The 16,587-nt window shown below is 40.5% G+C and overlaps 1 protein-coding gene across 1 annotated transcript in view; it reads left to right on the plus strand.

Moving 5' to 3' along the window:
- dnah7 (dynein, axonemal, heavy chain 7) overlaps positions 1-16,587 on the plus strand; it is a 73,119-nt gene that overhangs the window by 32,791 nt on the left and 23,741 nt on the right. The window contains 15 exon segments of the mRNA XM_069154801.1: positions 1,285-1,506; positions 2,592-2,789; positions 4,932-5,087; positions 5,287-5,455; positions 6,600-6,726; positions 7,384-7,603; positions 7,813-8,439; positions 8,667-8,912; positions 9,682-9,911; positions 10,098-10,428; positions 10,541-10,887; positions 11,780-11,960; positions 12,402-12,587; positions 13,125-13,288; positions 14,555-14,709. Coding sequence (XP_069010902.1) covers positions 1,285-1,506; positions 2,592-2,789; positions 4,932-5,087; positions 5,287-5,455; positions 6,600-6,726; positions 7,384-7,603; positions 7,813-8,439; positions 8,667-8,912; positions 9,682-9,911; positions 10,098-10,428; positions 10,541-10,887; positions 11,780-11,960; positions 12,402-12,587; positions 13,125-13,288; positions 14,555-14,709 — 3,559 coding nt within the window.

Here is a 16,587-nt window from a genome sequence, read left to right on the forward strand (position 1 = left end):
ATTAAAACTGTGTTGTGGAAGTACTGAATAAAATAAGACAATTTATTTTCTGTTATCTGCAGCTTCATTGAGCTATTTTCAGTTTAAATCTGACTTCTGTTGGTTATGAACTGAAAATTGCAATGCTTCTTAGGTTCACATCCAAAACTTTTCTTTTACTTAACAACATAGATACAGTATGAACCAAAAAACATTCCTTTTCCCTTCTAAATTTACTGTACTAACCAGGTCTGCCTCCTCCAAGACCCACAAAGACAAGACAAGTTTAGCAGATGAGCCCTTTTCTTCTGCTCCCTGCATGAGTTCCAATAGATTTTTTTGGCCTCTGAATCATTTCTTTTGAAAGAACTGCTATTATCCCCCTATGGCACATTGCACTGATTAATGCCTTTCAACCCTCTCTCCCATGTTTCTCAGCCAGTCATTATCAAAGTGTTGAATTAATCAGCTTTTTAACAGCAGGAGCTATCATGAGGCTGCTAAGCCTCATTTCCAATTCCTACAGTATCCCTGCTGTTTCTTTTTTTCCCAACAAAGAAATCTTGTCTCTGTGGATTTTGTTTTTTGTTTCTTAAAATAATCGTACACTGGTTGAGGTGTTTACATTGTTGCCTTACATTTAAATCGATGAAGTATCAATGAATTGCAAACCTTTTTTGTGCAATGACATTTCTGTCTGCAAATCCAAGTATAGACAGACACTTTTCTATTTTGACTCTTAGTGTAATACACAGTATCTATTCACCCATGGTCATTTTTGTTTTTTAGTTTACAACTAACAGAAGTCTGAATTAAATGTAAAATAATTCAATGAAGCTAGAGTACAACAGAAAAGTATTTTTTCAAATTTCAGTACTTCAGAGCAGTTTTAATTTGTTGTTTTTGGTCTCATTTTACAGCCAAACATTATTTCATTTGTGTAACAGCTTTTGCTCTGGCTTTATTTGTTATGTGTTAGCCATTTAAACAATTTTCAAACCCCAAAGTTTAGAAGTGCTACCTAACTTTATTATTTGATAAAATCAGGTAAAAATGTTGTTATACAGTTTGTTTATTATTATTATTATTATTATTATTATTATTATTATTGTAGGCTTATAAATATGATGCAACAACCCCAAATATATGGATAAGTAGTACTAACATTTTTTAAATATCACTTTACCCTTCAAAATTTAGGGACTTTTTCCACCCCTGATTTCATGGATTAAATACAGATTAATAGTATTTAGCGATGAAAAGCAGTGATCGTCGTTGGTGATGGTTCCTTTTCTCTTTACATAGGGCATCTTTGTGTTCTGCCTGGTGTGGTCAGTGGGTGCCAGCTGTGATGATTCAGGCCGGGAAAAGTTTGATTTGCTGGTAAGAGAGGCACTGAACGGTCCCTTGAGTGAAGACACTTTGGCCCGCCACGGCATCATAGCCACCGTCGTGGCTCCGCCAAAACAGCTGACAGTTCCCCTGCCCGCTGAGGGAACAATCTACCAGTATCGCTTCATTAAAGAGGTAAGTCTGCTTTTTACACTGGTGCGGATGAGCGCAATTCGCTGAACTTTTAACTCGGAGTGCTTTTTAACGAACACTGAATAATGTAAATCACAACTCAAACTTAAGCAACTCATAAAGTAGTAATTCATACACTTCAAAGAGTTAAGACTGGGGCAAGAACTAAATATCTCTCTCACAGTGAAGAACAGAGATGGTTATATTATGCAGTTGTTCTGTTTGCGCCATCATTACCACAATAGCTGACAACAACACACAAAAAAACCCACACTAAACATCAAACACCTGTGGGCTGGATAGAAAGACACCAGTATTACATTTTCTTTGCTGAAGAAGAGGGACTGCAATTTACTGAAAGCCTGTGACCTTTATAGTGTCATTTTTAAGTATCTGTCACATGGCTTCTTCTGCCTTCAATTTACTGCCAGTAAAATCTGATTTTACTTTGGAGGATGGTGAACAAAGTGGTGTTTTTACGGCAGGAAAAAAAATGCAGTTCAGTTCCCCTTTCAAAGTAGATATGAGATATTTTTCTGTAAAATCAGCTTAGTTCCTGTTTCGACAATTATATATTAATTAATTATCAAGGTCATATTACATACATTACATTAGCCAAAGTAATCCTAAAAGGAAAATACTTCTTTGCTAAGCAGTTGACAATTTTATATATTCTAGTGGTCTTACAACGTCATTAGAGGAAAAGGACTGGTATAGATTTATCCAGTAAAGTGAGAAATTTGCTGGATATTGATTTGTCTTTTGTACAAAAGGCTAACAAATGGTTGACACGGCATTTGGCTTCAGAGGCAGTTATTTCATACACAGCAACTGTTGTTAATAGTGTAGGTTGTTGATTTGAATCAATTCTGAGCACAGATGAAGGGTCACAGAAAATTAGCGACCTTAAATGTACAAATACGTGTACCTGTTAATGACTAATCAATTCATGTGCTTTATTTCATCAAATATTTATATCTACTGCGTCGACCACACATTACTGTATGTGCCCAATATACCATGTTTTTTTTTTATATACCAAGTGCAAATCCTTGATCATCTTTTTTTCTTCTAATTTTTCTCCTCAGGGCCCAGGCATGTGGGAGCTTTGGACAGACACGCTAAAGACGGCTTCCCCCATATCCAAGGACATGCAGTTCAACGAGATCATCGTGCCCACTGAGAACACAGTACGCTACATGGCGCTGATGGAGCTCCTCGTCACTCACCAGAAGCCCCTGATTTTCATCGGCCCCACTGGCACCGGCAAGAGTGTCTACATTACAGTGAGTCATTTAATATGTAATACTTCATTAAGACAACATTTGGAAAACACTGAAGTCGAGAGGAATTAGAGGTAAAAATTATGCAAATGCAGTTGCGAGCGTCTTTGCAGTTTAGATGCCTTTATTTTTATTTTATTTTGCTGATGAGAGTTAGCTTTAACATTGTCCCACAAGACATAACAGAGTTAAAAGGAGGAATACATGTGTCGTTGTCAACAATAAGAATAAGACTGCTTTTGAATATCATATTGATAGTTCCCTTCTCACTATGCCCACTGTTTATATTTTAAACCTTCATTTTTTTTTTTAAATCTATATTTGCGAGCGAGCACTCGTGCTCTTCAATATATTTCCAAGTACATTTCTTTCATGTTTCTTTTTCTTCCTTTGCCACCACTGACTGTTGATCATTAGAATAGGAGAAATACAGTCAGGAATGCAAAGACCAAAACCTTCCTGCTCATACATTCTTGTGCATATTCACAAAACAGAAACAAAACTGAGACTCTTTCATCAAAGCATTGCCCCATCTGTGCAAATAAAAACTGCAAAGGTTACAAAAAGTCAGTACGAGCTACATTAGTTTGCTTCCGTTTATACACAATGAAATATGATTAGTATGCTGGCTTGTTTCTCTTTCTGTACTATTAGGATGCTTTTGTAGGAGAAATTGTTGGTATCATATGCTGAAAAACACCTCCCATGCAACTGATATCTTCCTAGGACGAGTGAGCATTCATTTCTAAGTGTAGACCCGGCGCAGAGTAAAGGCTGTGAACACACAAATCATTTGGAGGCAGCACAGCTACAGACACCAGGTGTGAAATGGCCACCTTGGAGGAATACAGAGTGTCTCTCAGCAGAGCCTTCAGCTATTTATATCAAGGACTAATCCCCCCCACCCTTCCCTTTGCTTCATTAGTTCATCCATTAGTGTGCTCAAACTTGAGACTACGGGGTGAATAGAGATCATCTCACTGGGGAGCCTACCATGTTCTCCACTTCCTAGTTATCTGTGTGGCGGAGCAGATTTGTCCCATGCCGCAGCCAGCAGACCGTGGCTGAATCCCAAATGTAGCAGAAGTGATAAAGGAGAACCAACTCTCAGACCATGTGAATATGAGTGGCATGGTGCCCTCACTACTACCATCAGACAACTTTACATAAGGCTCCCTCACCTGCACCCATACAACTCTGGCGTGAGACAGAGACGAGCTGCACCACTGATTTATAATTTAGACAAGAGGGTGATGATGATGCACATCGGCTGCATCCTGTGATCATTCCCATCACAAGCCACCCTCGATTACGCAGCTCATTACTCACATGATTTTCATGAGCACGTGTGTGAGCACTGTCTGGTGTGAGGAAGGGCATGTGCTCTGAACCCACATGGTCCAAAATAGATAAAACCCAAATAAAATACATCAGATCTTTATTCTATGCTCTCTGTCCACATACATCGAGAAAAAAAAACATTTGTACTAAAATTAGTTGATTCTACCATTTTCTGCCTGCATAACATTATTTTACAGCGTGTCCTCAGAGGGCATATCATTTCCCACTTCATTTCAAAGTTCTTTTTGGAGATTAACTGCGATCCAATTCTTAGCCAATAATACACAAAAAAAATACCACATTTAATTAGATCAGTAAGCTTATCACAACCATTTGTCAGGATCAAATTAGAAATAATCATTTAATCGGTACATCCCTTGTCCAAGGTATCTCTGGCATGCTGATTCAGAATAGGAAGTAAAAATCCTTAAAAAACCTTTTCAGCCAAATGAGCACTTGAGTGCAGCTATCAACAAAGTTCTTACCTTGATTGCATTTATTTGTTGAATAAAGTCCATTGCATTCCCACATCTTCAAAAGGCAGTTATTAAACAGAGACCTTTATAGAAAATAACCCTTCTACTGAGGCTGCAATATTTTTGTCATACGGTACCTTTTTTTTTTTTTTTTTTTTTTTTCCCAATGTCACTCTTCTTGATGCTATCTCTTATTGTTTTTTGCTGTGAGAATATTGCATTTTTGCGTCGTCGATGTACAGATATTGCTCTTGATTGTACAATGCACTTCCATACTATGAGATTTGTTGATAATTTATGTGCATATTTCAAATTATGTCTTGCCCAGGACTTCCTGTTAAATCGGCTGCAGAAGGATGTCTACACCCCTTTATTTATCAACTTTTCAGCCCAGACGACAGCTGCCCAAACCCAAAACATTATTATGTCCAAGCTAGATAAGCGACGTAAAGGTGTGTTCGGGCCTCCACTGGGGAAGAAAATGGTACGGCTTCCTCATCGTTTTCATATCATGCTTTATGTTTGAACAACTTCTTTGTTTGTCAGTATAAAATCATTTCATTTTGTGCAGCATACAGTTTGAGATATGAAATACCGCAAATGCATGCCAGGAAATAATTTGGTTTTAATCATTAGAGAGTATATAAGCTTATTTCCTGTATACTAATGTTACATCTTATCAGGTGGTATTTGTGGATGATGTGAACATGCCAGCCAGGGAGGTGTATGGTGCCCAGCCACCTGTGGAGCTACTGCGCCAGTGGCTGGACCACTGGAACTGGTATGACTTGAAGGATTGCTCCATGATCAACCTGGTAGATATCCAGGTTATATGTGCTATGGGACCGCCTGGTAAGTAGCAGCTGTTGTGCTGGGTATTTACATCAATTGTTACATCAATGGTACTGTTTCAAATCTCGATAGGTTCACAAAATGTTTGTCTGTTTGTAGATTGAATAGCTTTTTCCTCTGTTGCTTCGCTTCTGCTCAAGTGCTGTTGAGTCAGTGTCACAAACAATTCCCTGCTGTTTTCCGGAGCTGCTTGCTGCCTCAAGGTTTTTACAAACAGAAAGTGTTCACTACTTCCGCCTCCACGACAACTACCGGTGTAGACACGAAAACAGCCCTGCCCACTGAGGCAGCTGGCAGCGACAGTTGCCAAAGAAAGGGGGTGGGTGCCACTCTCAGGTGGCCACATTGACAGGATGTGCTGCTGCTGCCAGAGCTGCCACTTGTTTCACTTTTCCGGAGTGCCAACCCTTGAACTCAAACCAAGGAGATTAAGGGAGAAATGAATTATATTACACCTCCTCAGTAATGAAAGTTACAATGGACTTAGAGTAGCACTCTATTTAGAGAAACCTTTCTGTGCTTATGATATTAGTTGGCTAAACAAGCTATTAATGTATGTGCCAATACAAACTTCTAAGATTAGTGCTATGTCACATTGTCTCAGTCAAATGTAGTAACACAAGCAAGTTGATTATTCTCTGAGATGTCCGTGGTTTCACTATCACCTGTGTGTCGTGTCACTGAGGGGCATTGTTGTCTTGTATTGAGCAACAACCAATTAATCAGCAAATCAGAACAAATCTTAAAGTCCTCTGTAGGCCCAGAAATGCACTTTATGTCAAAATTGCTGTATTAGATTACCTGTAAAATAGTATTAATCACTTAAAGCAAGTGAGCAATATGTGGCAGGGCATCTCTGACAAATGCCATGGTTGATGGCTCAACTTTTAAAAGCTATAATCGAATGAAAAGGAATAGATAAGAAAAAACGTTCCTGTCCACCAGTATGTAATATTCTTAGACATATGATGCACTGAACATACAACGTAGACATATAAAACTACTAAACAAACAGTAACTGAGAACCATGAAAAAACAGGGTACTGACTTGGAGTGTGTGGATGACTGGATGAAACATACCTGCCACAAGTGTTATCTCTGTTCAAGATGATATTTTTTCTTATTTGTCCTGCTTGTTGTGTAGGTGGGGGGCGAAACCCTGTCACAGCTCGGTACCTGCGCCACTTCAACATGGTCACCATTAATGATTTTGATGAGAAGACCATGTACACAATCTTCTCCAGGATCATAGATTGGCATTTCACCACCCGGTAACTACAATGAACAAATAACTTCCACAATGCTTTCATACAAATTGACAGAGTGTGTCCATATATTTAGTTATGTCCATAACCAAACGTGAACAAGTAATTTGCAGAGCTACTCCACAGTATTAAAGGTGCTGACTGTTCTTTTTGAGCTACATCGTTTAATTTTTCAGTGTAGAATGAAGTTACTCTTAGAAATAGAATGAATTGTAAATTACACTAACAAAGGAGGCATGATTTTAATATTGTAAAAGTCAGGAGAATAAATGTCAGTTACAATCTAATTATTCTATATACCTGTTTCTTTGTCAATAATCAAAGGATTAAAAGTGTTGTTTTTCCTCATCTCTTCTTGCACTGCTGCATTGTTTACCTCAAAGACCACAAGTTCAAAAGCAATCAAATCTTTTGGATAGCTTTCAACTGTACACAAGCAAACAGATGAATCACCTGCATTATAAAACGTTATAATAGACATTATGGATTTTTTGGGCATTTTGAAAACACATTGTTAATGCAAACAAAAACCACCCTTGGTCATATATTATATTATACACTTTGGGTTCACACAACAAACAATTACAGATTAATTTTCCTTACTAAACTGTAGGAACCAACCAGCACAGGATCTGAACAATAAATTCACCTTTTCATCAACAGGTTCTCCTTCCCCACGCCATTTACTGATCTGACCTCTCAGATCGTCAACAGCACTATGTCAGTGTACCAAGAGGCCACCAAGAACCTGCTGCCAACCCCCGCAAAGTCACATTACTTGTTCAATCTGCGCGATATCTCCCGGGTCATCCAGGGCATCTGCCTGTCGCGGCCAGAGACTGCAGATGAACCAACCGTTATCAAACGGCTTTGGGTCCACGAGGTATTGTTGTACACAACAAACAGCGTGAGGTACCTGAGAGCAAAGTAATCTAAAATGCAAATAATAGAGAACAAAAAAGCAGAAATATATTGTTCTAGCTTCAGTCAAGCCAGCACCTGCCTCTCACTTTCACACTTAACAGATTGCTCTATATCTGTATACCTGCTTTTGTCACCCACTCTGTATTTCTTTTCCTCATTGATCCTCAGGTCCTGAGGGTATACTACGATCGACTGGTCCATGACACAGATCGAGCCTGGCTCGTGAGCCATCTGCAGGCCATGTTTCTGACTCACATGAAGGAGAACTTCCATCAGCTCTTCCAGCATCTGGACCAGGACTGCGACGGAAATGTCACTGAGGATGACCTGCGCAGCCTCATGTTCTGTGACTTCCACGACCCCAAAGGCGAAGACCGCAACTACCGCGAAGTGCACAACCTCGACCTGCTACGTCAGGTGGTGGAGTCCCACCTGGACGAGTTTAACAACATCAGTAAAGCACCCATGAATCTGGTGCTCTTCCGTTTCGCCATCGAGCACGTATGCCGCATTTCTCGCATCCTCAAGCAGCCGAGTGGCCACGCCCTGCTGGTGGGGGTCGGCGGGAGTGGGCGTCAGTCTCTCACCCGCTTGGCGGCCTACATGGCAGAGGCAGAGCTGTTCCAGGTGGAAATCTCCAAGACCTATGGAACCACAGAGTGGCATGAAGACCTGAAGCTAATCATGAGGAAGTCGACGCAGGGTGAAGCTCATGGCGTGTTCCTCTTCACAGACACTCAAATCAAAATGGAGTCTTTCCTGGAAGACGTTGGCAACTTACTCAACACTGGTGAGGTAAAGTGTATGTATGTATGAGTTGAGGTATAGATTACACGTACAGAGTAATGGGAACATGGGTCAGTAAATGAAGGGTCAGAAAGAAGAAAGTATGGATGGACGTTGGATAGATTGAGACATGGACCAATGGTTGATGAGTACAGAGTTTGACAAATGGTTGTGGCTAGATAGACTGTGATACAGAGATAAAGGGTACAAAACTGTCATCGTTTGGCCGTTTCCAGGTGCCTAACCTGTTCGCAGTTGACGAGAAGCAGGAAATCTGCGAGCGAATGCGTCTGCTGGACCGGCAGCGGGAGCGTGAGAAACAGACGGATGGCAGCCCCTTGTCTCTCTTCAACATGTTTTTAGAGCGCTGTCGCACACAGCTGCATGTGGTGTTGGCCATGAGTCCCATTGGTGACACTTTCAGGGACCGCTTGAGACGTTTTCCCGCCCTCATTAACTGTTGCACCATTAACTGGTTCCAGGTGAGTGTGTGTATGTTTCGTGTGTCCTGATGTACAGTTCTGATAGAACTCAAGGTTGTCGCAATTACAGTAGATGATGCTTCAAATTTGGATGTTGCTGCAAAGGTGCTACAAATTATAAAATGTGGCAAAAGATCGATACATACCACAGTTTCAATTTGGATACCCAAAAATGCAGTTCAGTTCAATTTAATAACAACATAAGCCATCTCAAGGCACTTTATATAGTAAAGTTGTCACAACATTATGAAGAGGACACGTTGTTTTACAAATTCAGTATCAGACCAAAAGTGAAATATGGTCACCATATCCTCTTCTGTTTTTGAGTTTCAGTGTTGAATAATGGCCAGAAAAGTGTTTTTGCCTAAAATTGTGAAGTCACATTAAATTAACCTTTGAACTTTTGAAAATAAAATATCATCACACCATAATTTGTATCTTATTAAACACTTATAATTGCAAAATTTCAGTGTAAATAGTGAATTCCTTTTTGAGTTATGGCCACAAACATGTTTTGTGAGTGCACGGTAACCTCGAGCTTTTGATCACCAAAATGTAATTAGTTTATTTTTGAGTCCAAGTGAACATTTCTGCCAAATTTAAAGAAATTCCATCAAAGCTTTTCTGACAAGAATGGAATGGATGCATTGACGGACAACCTGAAACCATAATGCCCCTGTGATGGTGATACCAGTAGCTGGAGGCATTATTAAGACACTGTATGTTTGGCAACACATTGGCAAGACAACACATTTTCTTTCCTTGCCAGACCTGGCCTGAGGACGCCCTGCAGGCAGTGGCCTGCCGCTTCCTGGAAGATGTTGAAATGACGGATGAGATCCGAGAAGGCTGCATCAACATGTGCAAGAGCTTCCACACCTCAACCATCAAGCTGTCGGTCTGCTTTTTGACCGAGTTGCAGCGCCACAACTATGTCACCCCGACCTCATACCTGGAGCTCATTTCCACCTTCAAAGCCTTGCTGAAGACAAAAAGAGCGTGAGTTATATTTTATGGTCCCGTAGTGATTTGTAATTTAAGTTTTGTTACTTCAGGTGTTACTTCTATATTTTCACATCAAATTGGCTGTAGTTTTAAAGGACTGAAATCAGAGCTGGCCACAAAAGCTAAATTCCAGTTTTCATGTGTAAAAATGTTACTTAAATTTCTTTTTCCTTTGTCCAGTCATGTGATGAAGCTGAAACGTCGGTATGAGGTGGGTCTTCAAAAGCTGGAAGCAGCAGCCAGCGACGTGGCGATCATGCAAGTTGAGCTAGAGGCCCTACAGCCACAGCTGCTTGTTGCCAGCAAAGAGGTAGATGAGATGATGGTGGTGATTGAACATGAATCTGTGGAGGTGGCCGAGACAGAGAGGGTGGTGAAAATTGATGAGACTGTGGCCAACGAACAAGCCATGGCTGCCGAGGCCATTAAAGATGACTGTGATGCTGATCTGGCCGTAGCAATGCCTATTCTGGAGTCAGCCCTGGCTGCACTGAATACTCTCACCACTCAGGTATGAGCAGCAATGTCTTTTCTTCCTTGTGTAAAGCAGTTCCCTTACCTCTGGCTCAGATGCCAGGTGTACTGGAGTAGAATAGTGAACAGTGGTTCTATCTTTTCTACAGGATATCACAGTCGTGAAGTCCATGAAAAGCCCACCCACGGCTGTCAAGCTGGTTATGGAAGCAATCTGCATTCTCAAAGGACTCAAGCCAGATCGTGTGCCGGACCCCTCAGGCTCCGGTAAAAAAGTGGAAGACTTCTGGGGCCCGGCCAAAAAGCTTCTGGGAGACATGAAGTTTCTCCAGAGCCTCCATGAATACGATAAGGACAACATCGCTCCAAATCTCATGGCCATTATCCGCAATAAGTACATTACCAATCCAGACTTTGTACCAGAGAAGATTAGAACTGCATCCACTGCAGCGGAGGGCCTGTGTAAGTGGGTTTGTGCCATGGACAAGTACGACAAGTAAGTAATGTTCTTCTCCTCCCGTTTTCTCAGTTATGAAAATGAATGTGTATTCGCAAAGCTTGAGCAAGCTTTCCATCCGTTTTAGTGATTAACATGAGACTTAGTTAGCGTCAGAGGAATAATTATTTTCCTGGTGTGTACCATGCATGCAAAGTCCCAAGTGATTCATCTAACAGGCCAAGTCCAAGATGTGAATCATTTAAAAGGAAATGTTTACATCATTGTGTTTCTGACAATCTTAAGTGCTTCCTTTATTCATAGAGGCTAAAGTTTGTCATGTGTTTTGGATGACAAAAGTCAATTTTCCTGCTTACAATTAAGTTCATACTGTTACTCAACACTTAAAACTATGCACAACTCCCAGTGGCACTTCTCATACACAGTCGAGACTTCTTCTAAAATAAGAGAAGATTGGATCAAATTAATTTCATCACATTATATAATACGCTATCAGGAAAAATCAGGAAGTTAAAGAATTTGATGACAAAAATACATAATAGGTATAAATATGATGACCTGCTGCTACTTTTTGCACGCAATAGAGAATTCAACAGAATCTTCTTTTTAGGGCCCGAGCAACGAATGGTGCAAAAGCCCTATTGTTTTTAATTATTATTATTATTATTATTATTATTATTATTATTATTATTTTAGTTTCTCACATTATGTCAGTAATGAGTTTTGTTTCTACTGATGGAGTACAGTTGAGTATTTCTGTATAAATGAACTAAGGTTTAGGCCATATTCCATTTCATACAATGTTAACACTTTGACCTTTGGTTCCCACATAGCTTGTAAATCTAAGAAATGCGAGAATCTGCATTGACTAAGATGCTACTTATCTTGTAAATGTAGACATATGAAATTAAATGCTTCATATGTCCTTCAGAGTGGCCAAGGTGGTGGCTCCAAAGAAGGAGAAGCTGGCTCAGGCTGAGGGGGAGCTGGAGGTGGCCATGAAGAGCCTGAAGAAAAAGCAGGCTGCCCTCAAAGAAGTCCAAGATAAACTTGCAAAGCTGCAGGAGACTTTGGATGCAAATAAAAGCAAGAAAGCTGACCTGGAGAATCAGGTTGGGAATTGTATATGTGTGTGTGTGTGTGTGTGTGTGTGTGTGTGTGTGTGTGTGTGTGTGTGTGTGTGTGTGTGTGTGTGTGTGTGTGAGGGGGAGACTGTTGAATTTTAACACTCGCTATTGCTTGAGGTATTAAAAACGTAACATTCGTTGCACAAATTTGATCACTGGAAGGTTTTTGCAGTCACTGTTTAACACCCATATGCATATGAAACACCCAATGAAATATATGCATATTCGTTTAACAAAGAAAAGACTGTGCCTCTGACAAGAAAATATTATCTACTCAGCCTTTTGGACTGAACTGCCAACCCAATGCAATTCCTGAATTACACAGATTTACCGTGGGGGAAATGTGATGTTATGTCAGTTCCATGACCACAACAGTGCAACATATTTTTACTCTCCTCCTCCTCCTCCTCCTCCGATGCCTTCCAGGTGGATCTGTGCAGTAAGAAGCTGGAGCGAGCCGAGCAGCTGATTGGGGGCTTGGGCGGAGAGAAGACACGCTGGAGTGAAATGGCCATCGATCTCGGACAGCTCTACAATAACCTGACGGGGAACATCCTTATCTCAGCAGGCATAGTGGCTTACCTGGGAGCCTTCACCTCCAGCTACAGACAGGTGGAGTCAGCGGAGGGAGCACACAGTACATATACGTGATGTAGATAGCAACAACAGATTAGGAGATGAGTTAGCATTCGGGACTAGCATTTCCATTAGCTGTGAGGTTAATGATTTTTGTTCTATTGATCACACTGTGACAAACCTCTGCAGTGAAAAATAAATACTTACCACCAAGGCACTTTGATTTCCCCCCCTGCTGAACCTCATATCTCAAACACCAAACTAGTGTTTAAAGGTCATCTTTTATACTTGTTCACATGCAAGGCCACTATGATGCCAGAAAACTGAGAGGAGGGTGAATTGGTACATTTTTCACTCCATAAATGTGCGAGTGAATGGAGGAAAATCTTGCTATTGGGACTGTATATATTAATGTTTTTAATGTTTACTTGTGAATGTGTAGATTTTTGTGTACAGCTGAACTGTTCACAATCATGTGCTCTTATTTAGTCGCAGGTTAGTGTGTGTGGTTTTGTCTCAGGGGATGTAAGAAAGTGAAAATGAAGTCATTACCAGTAATGTGCTTCTCTCCAGGACCAGATGGAGGAATGGATCAATCTTTGTAAGATCAGAGAGATCCCCTGCTCCTCCAACATGTCTCTCATGAACTCGCTGGGTGATCCCGTTAAGATTCGTGCATGGACCATCGCTGGCCTACCATCGGACAGCTTCTCCATAGAAAACGGGATCATAATCTCGTGAGTACTGAAGAGACTAACTTTACAGTGAAATGTGATTCTCTCAAGGCGAGGCACAAATATCACCTTAATGTTTACCGTTGTATTTTCAAAGACTTAAACACACTAGTTTTGGAAGTCTTCAGGAACTTGTACTTAAAATGCGAGCAGAAAAGTTGGGTCAGGATTTGGCTGGCATCTCAAAATTACATGAAACATCAACGGAAACAGAAAACTAAACTTCAAATAGACTTTTCACAAAAGCAGTGCTTTAAAGGTGTTATACACCTGCAAATTGTTCCTGGGCTAGAGACAAAGAAGTTGATCTCAAAGGGCCTCCCCTTACTCTGCAGGAATATCTTGATTGAAACTGCTTGCTGCTGTTTATGTTTTTATGCCTCTCAATTTGCATAAGGAATGGGTCGCAGTGTTTAAATGCAGTGCCTTTGCATATTTTTGACAGATGATGTACCAAGATCACCGTAGATTAACAAAGGTTTAGAATTTAATTGGTCATTATCACTCTGTTTACCCAAATGAACAAAGAGGCTGGGACATAACTTTTCTGGTTCCACTTAAAGGTCCCATATTGTATAATTTCATATTTACCTTTTTGTTTTTTGATTATAAAGCAGGTCTAGGTGCCATATAAATACTGTGAAAACATCATAACGCTCAGTCCGCAGAAAATTGTCCAGAGTTTGTACTCAGCAAAAGTGTCGTTTGGACTTCTGCAAGTTTGTGATGTCACAAACTCACGCTTATGTCACATGTCCACCCTCAGCAAGGCCCATTGTACGACTTTATTTGTGTATTAAAACACAGAGTGAACAAGCTACTGGACACAAGAAAACCTGTGGTTGGCCTTGACATGTGTCACTCAGAAAAGAGTCTGCCAACAAGAGGAGAGGCTCATTGATCTGTGTACGATGCACCAGTTGTACCAAAAAAGCAACTAAAACACTGCTGAAGTGAAAAATGTGGGACCTTTAAGTTGCATTAAAACAGTAATATGACAAGACATCTGCTTGTTTGTGGAAATGAAGAAGCAACATTGTTTTTTAATCGCAATACTACGGCCCCTGGTGTGCTATCCAACTGTGAGCTGTCTAACTGTGCTCAGAATGACTATTCACCTCTAAGCAGCTCTCTACATCTCAATTCTTGTTATCCAATATCCCCCCTACTGTTATGATGTGTCATGGTTAGCAGTTAGAAGATCTTTTACTCTGACGAGGCAGCACCATTTGATCACCCACCCCTGTGTGTCTGCGTGTGCATTTGTAGTAACGCCAGGCGATGGCCTCTGATGATCGATCCTCAAGGCCAGGCCAACAAGTGGGTGAAAAACATGGAGAAGGCCAACAGCCTGCATATCATTAAACTGAGTGATGCTGACTTTGTGCGCACCCTGGAGAACTGCATCCAGTTTGGCACACCAGGTAAACATATCTCTACAGTAGTTGGATGCCTCTGCTGTTGCTGTGCAGTCTTGATTGTACCTCACACACACACATTGTTGCAGTTCCTCTTATTGCCTGCTGAGGGCTCTCTTTACCACAGAGACTAATTAGTGCCATGCAAAGAATGTTGCTCTCCTTTGTTCTCTGCTCTGCAGTGCAAGAACTCAAATAAGCAGTATTACTGAGTGAGGCGTTTCGGTGAGCACCATTAGTGTATCAAACTACTGTAAATCAGACAATAGCTCAGGAGAAATCAATTATATTTTCTGCATTTACATTTTTCCTGCCCAGTTTTGTCGTCATATTGAGATTAGTAGGCAGATCTGACTATTTTTTGGCTGCTTTTTAGATGTCTCTATGTCTTGTTTTTTTCACCTTGTTTGCCTTGAAGTGGAATTGCATTCAATCCCCTAGTGCAACTGTGTGTATGTAACCTTTTGGTCCACAAGCCGGTTTCAGAACAAACCCAACCAAAGGCACACAACATAAAAAAGCAGCTCTGGCAAACTACTTGTACTTTTGTCTTCTCATAGGATTTCAAGGGGGAATGAGAGGGAACATGAAAAGACGAATTAGAGTTAGAAACAGAGAGCTACACAGTCATTAAAAATACATCTAAATAACGATCTGACTCAGGCAGCCATTGGGTCTCTCAGACCGTAAGGCTAACAGTTCAGATAGTAGCTTGTCCTTGCAGTGCGCAAAATAGTCCCCAGAGGGTACAGTGTCACCGTTCATAGCCTGTTTTCCTATTTCAGTTTCACACTTTTTTTGCTGTTTGTTATACAGCCTATGATGTAATACTACTCTTTCACATAGCTTGATTGAACTGGTGTTTACCCACCAAATCTCTTGGGCTAGATTTGAAAAATAATACATAATACTATTTCATCTGATTACCACTATTGATGTGTATATTGGGACAAAATGCTCCTCCAAAGCAGTTTGAAAAGGGTTGACCTGATACTTCCCTCAGCTATCACTGCCTCAGAAAGCTGTTGAAAAACTTAGTTGCCATCGAAAGGCAGTATCAATTATAGAAGGGCAAATGTTCTTAACATGAGAACAGCATTATCATAGTTAATGTGAAATCACATTAATAATGATATCATGAGAGTAAGGGATTTGTAACTGGGAATGTTTTATGTGCTCCACTGATTTCTTGGTATTGCATGTGCATGTGCCTGTCTATGGACGCTGCAATGGAAAATCACTGCAGAGTACTTCTCACAGAAAATTGTAAAAGGGGGTGATTGTAGCTTAAATTCATGGTGTAACTTGAAATATAAAGCTGCTGTAGCTGTACCACACTTTAAAACCAAGCATATATCACAACAACTAATATACGTTTCTATATGGAGTTTAAGGTTTTGTGATTGGCAAGGTTCTCCTACAGCCCCAGTCATGTGAATAACAACTATTTGATTTAAGGAACACTTTTCAAGATGCAAAGTGCTTTTCAGAGCCAAAGAAGATGGCCACAATGTATATAAAGCCAGAAGCCTGTACATAATTCAAGTTTGACACAGTCCAGTGTAATACATCTAACAAGAGACTAAAATCTATATTAAGTTAAATGGAAAACTTTTTTCTATTATTTATTCATTTTTTTAAACTGGACCTTTTTCAGGTCCCATTTAGCAGACAGCCTGTTAGCCAACCTAATGCCAATTGGAGACGAGAACCCAGTAGAGTAGCACGGTTGCCTTTTATGAACCCTGGACTGTGAAATAGTGCTCAGATCTGCCAAACTTGCAAACCAGTGTGCTAAAAAAGATTGGAAACCAGTGCAATGATAGAATTAAGATGCTGAAGGGAAAAATACTTTTGCCTTGGCTTGTAGTCGAGCCGCACAAT

Source organism: Embiotoca jacksoni, unplaced genomic scaffold (genome assembly GCF_022577435.1).
Source record: "Embiotoca jacksoni isolate LCO1_2020_lvr unplaced genomic scaffold, fEmbJac1.0.p SCAF_2, whole genome shotgun sequence".
Classification (NCBI taxonomy): Eukaryota; Metazoa; Chordata; class Actinopteri; family Embiotocidae; genus Embiotoca; species Embiotoca jacksoni.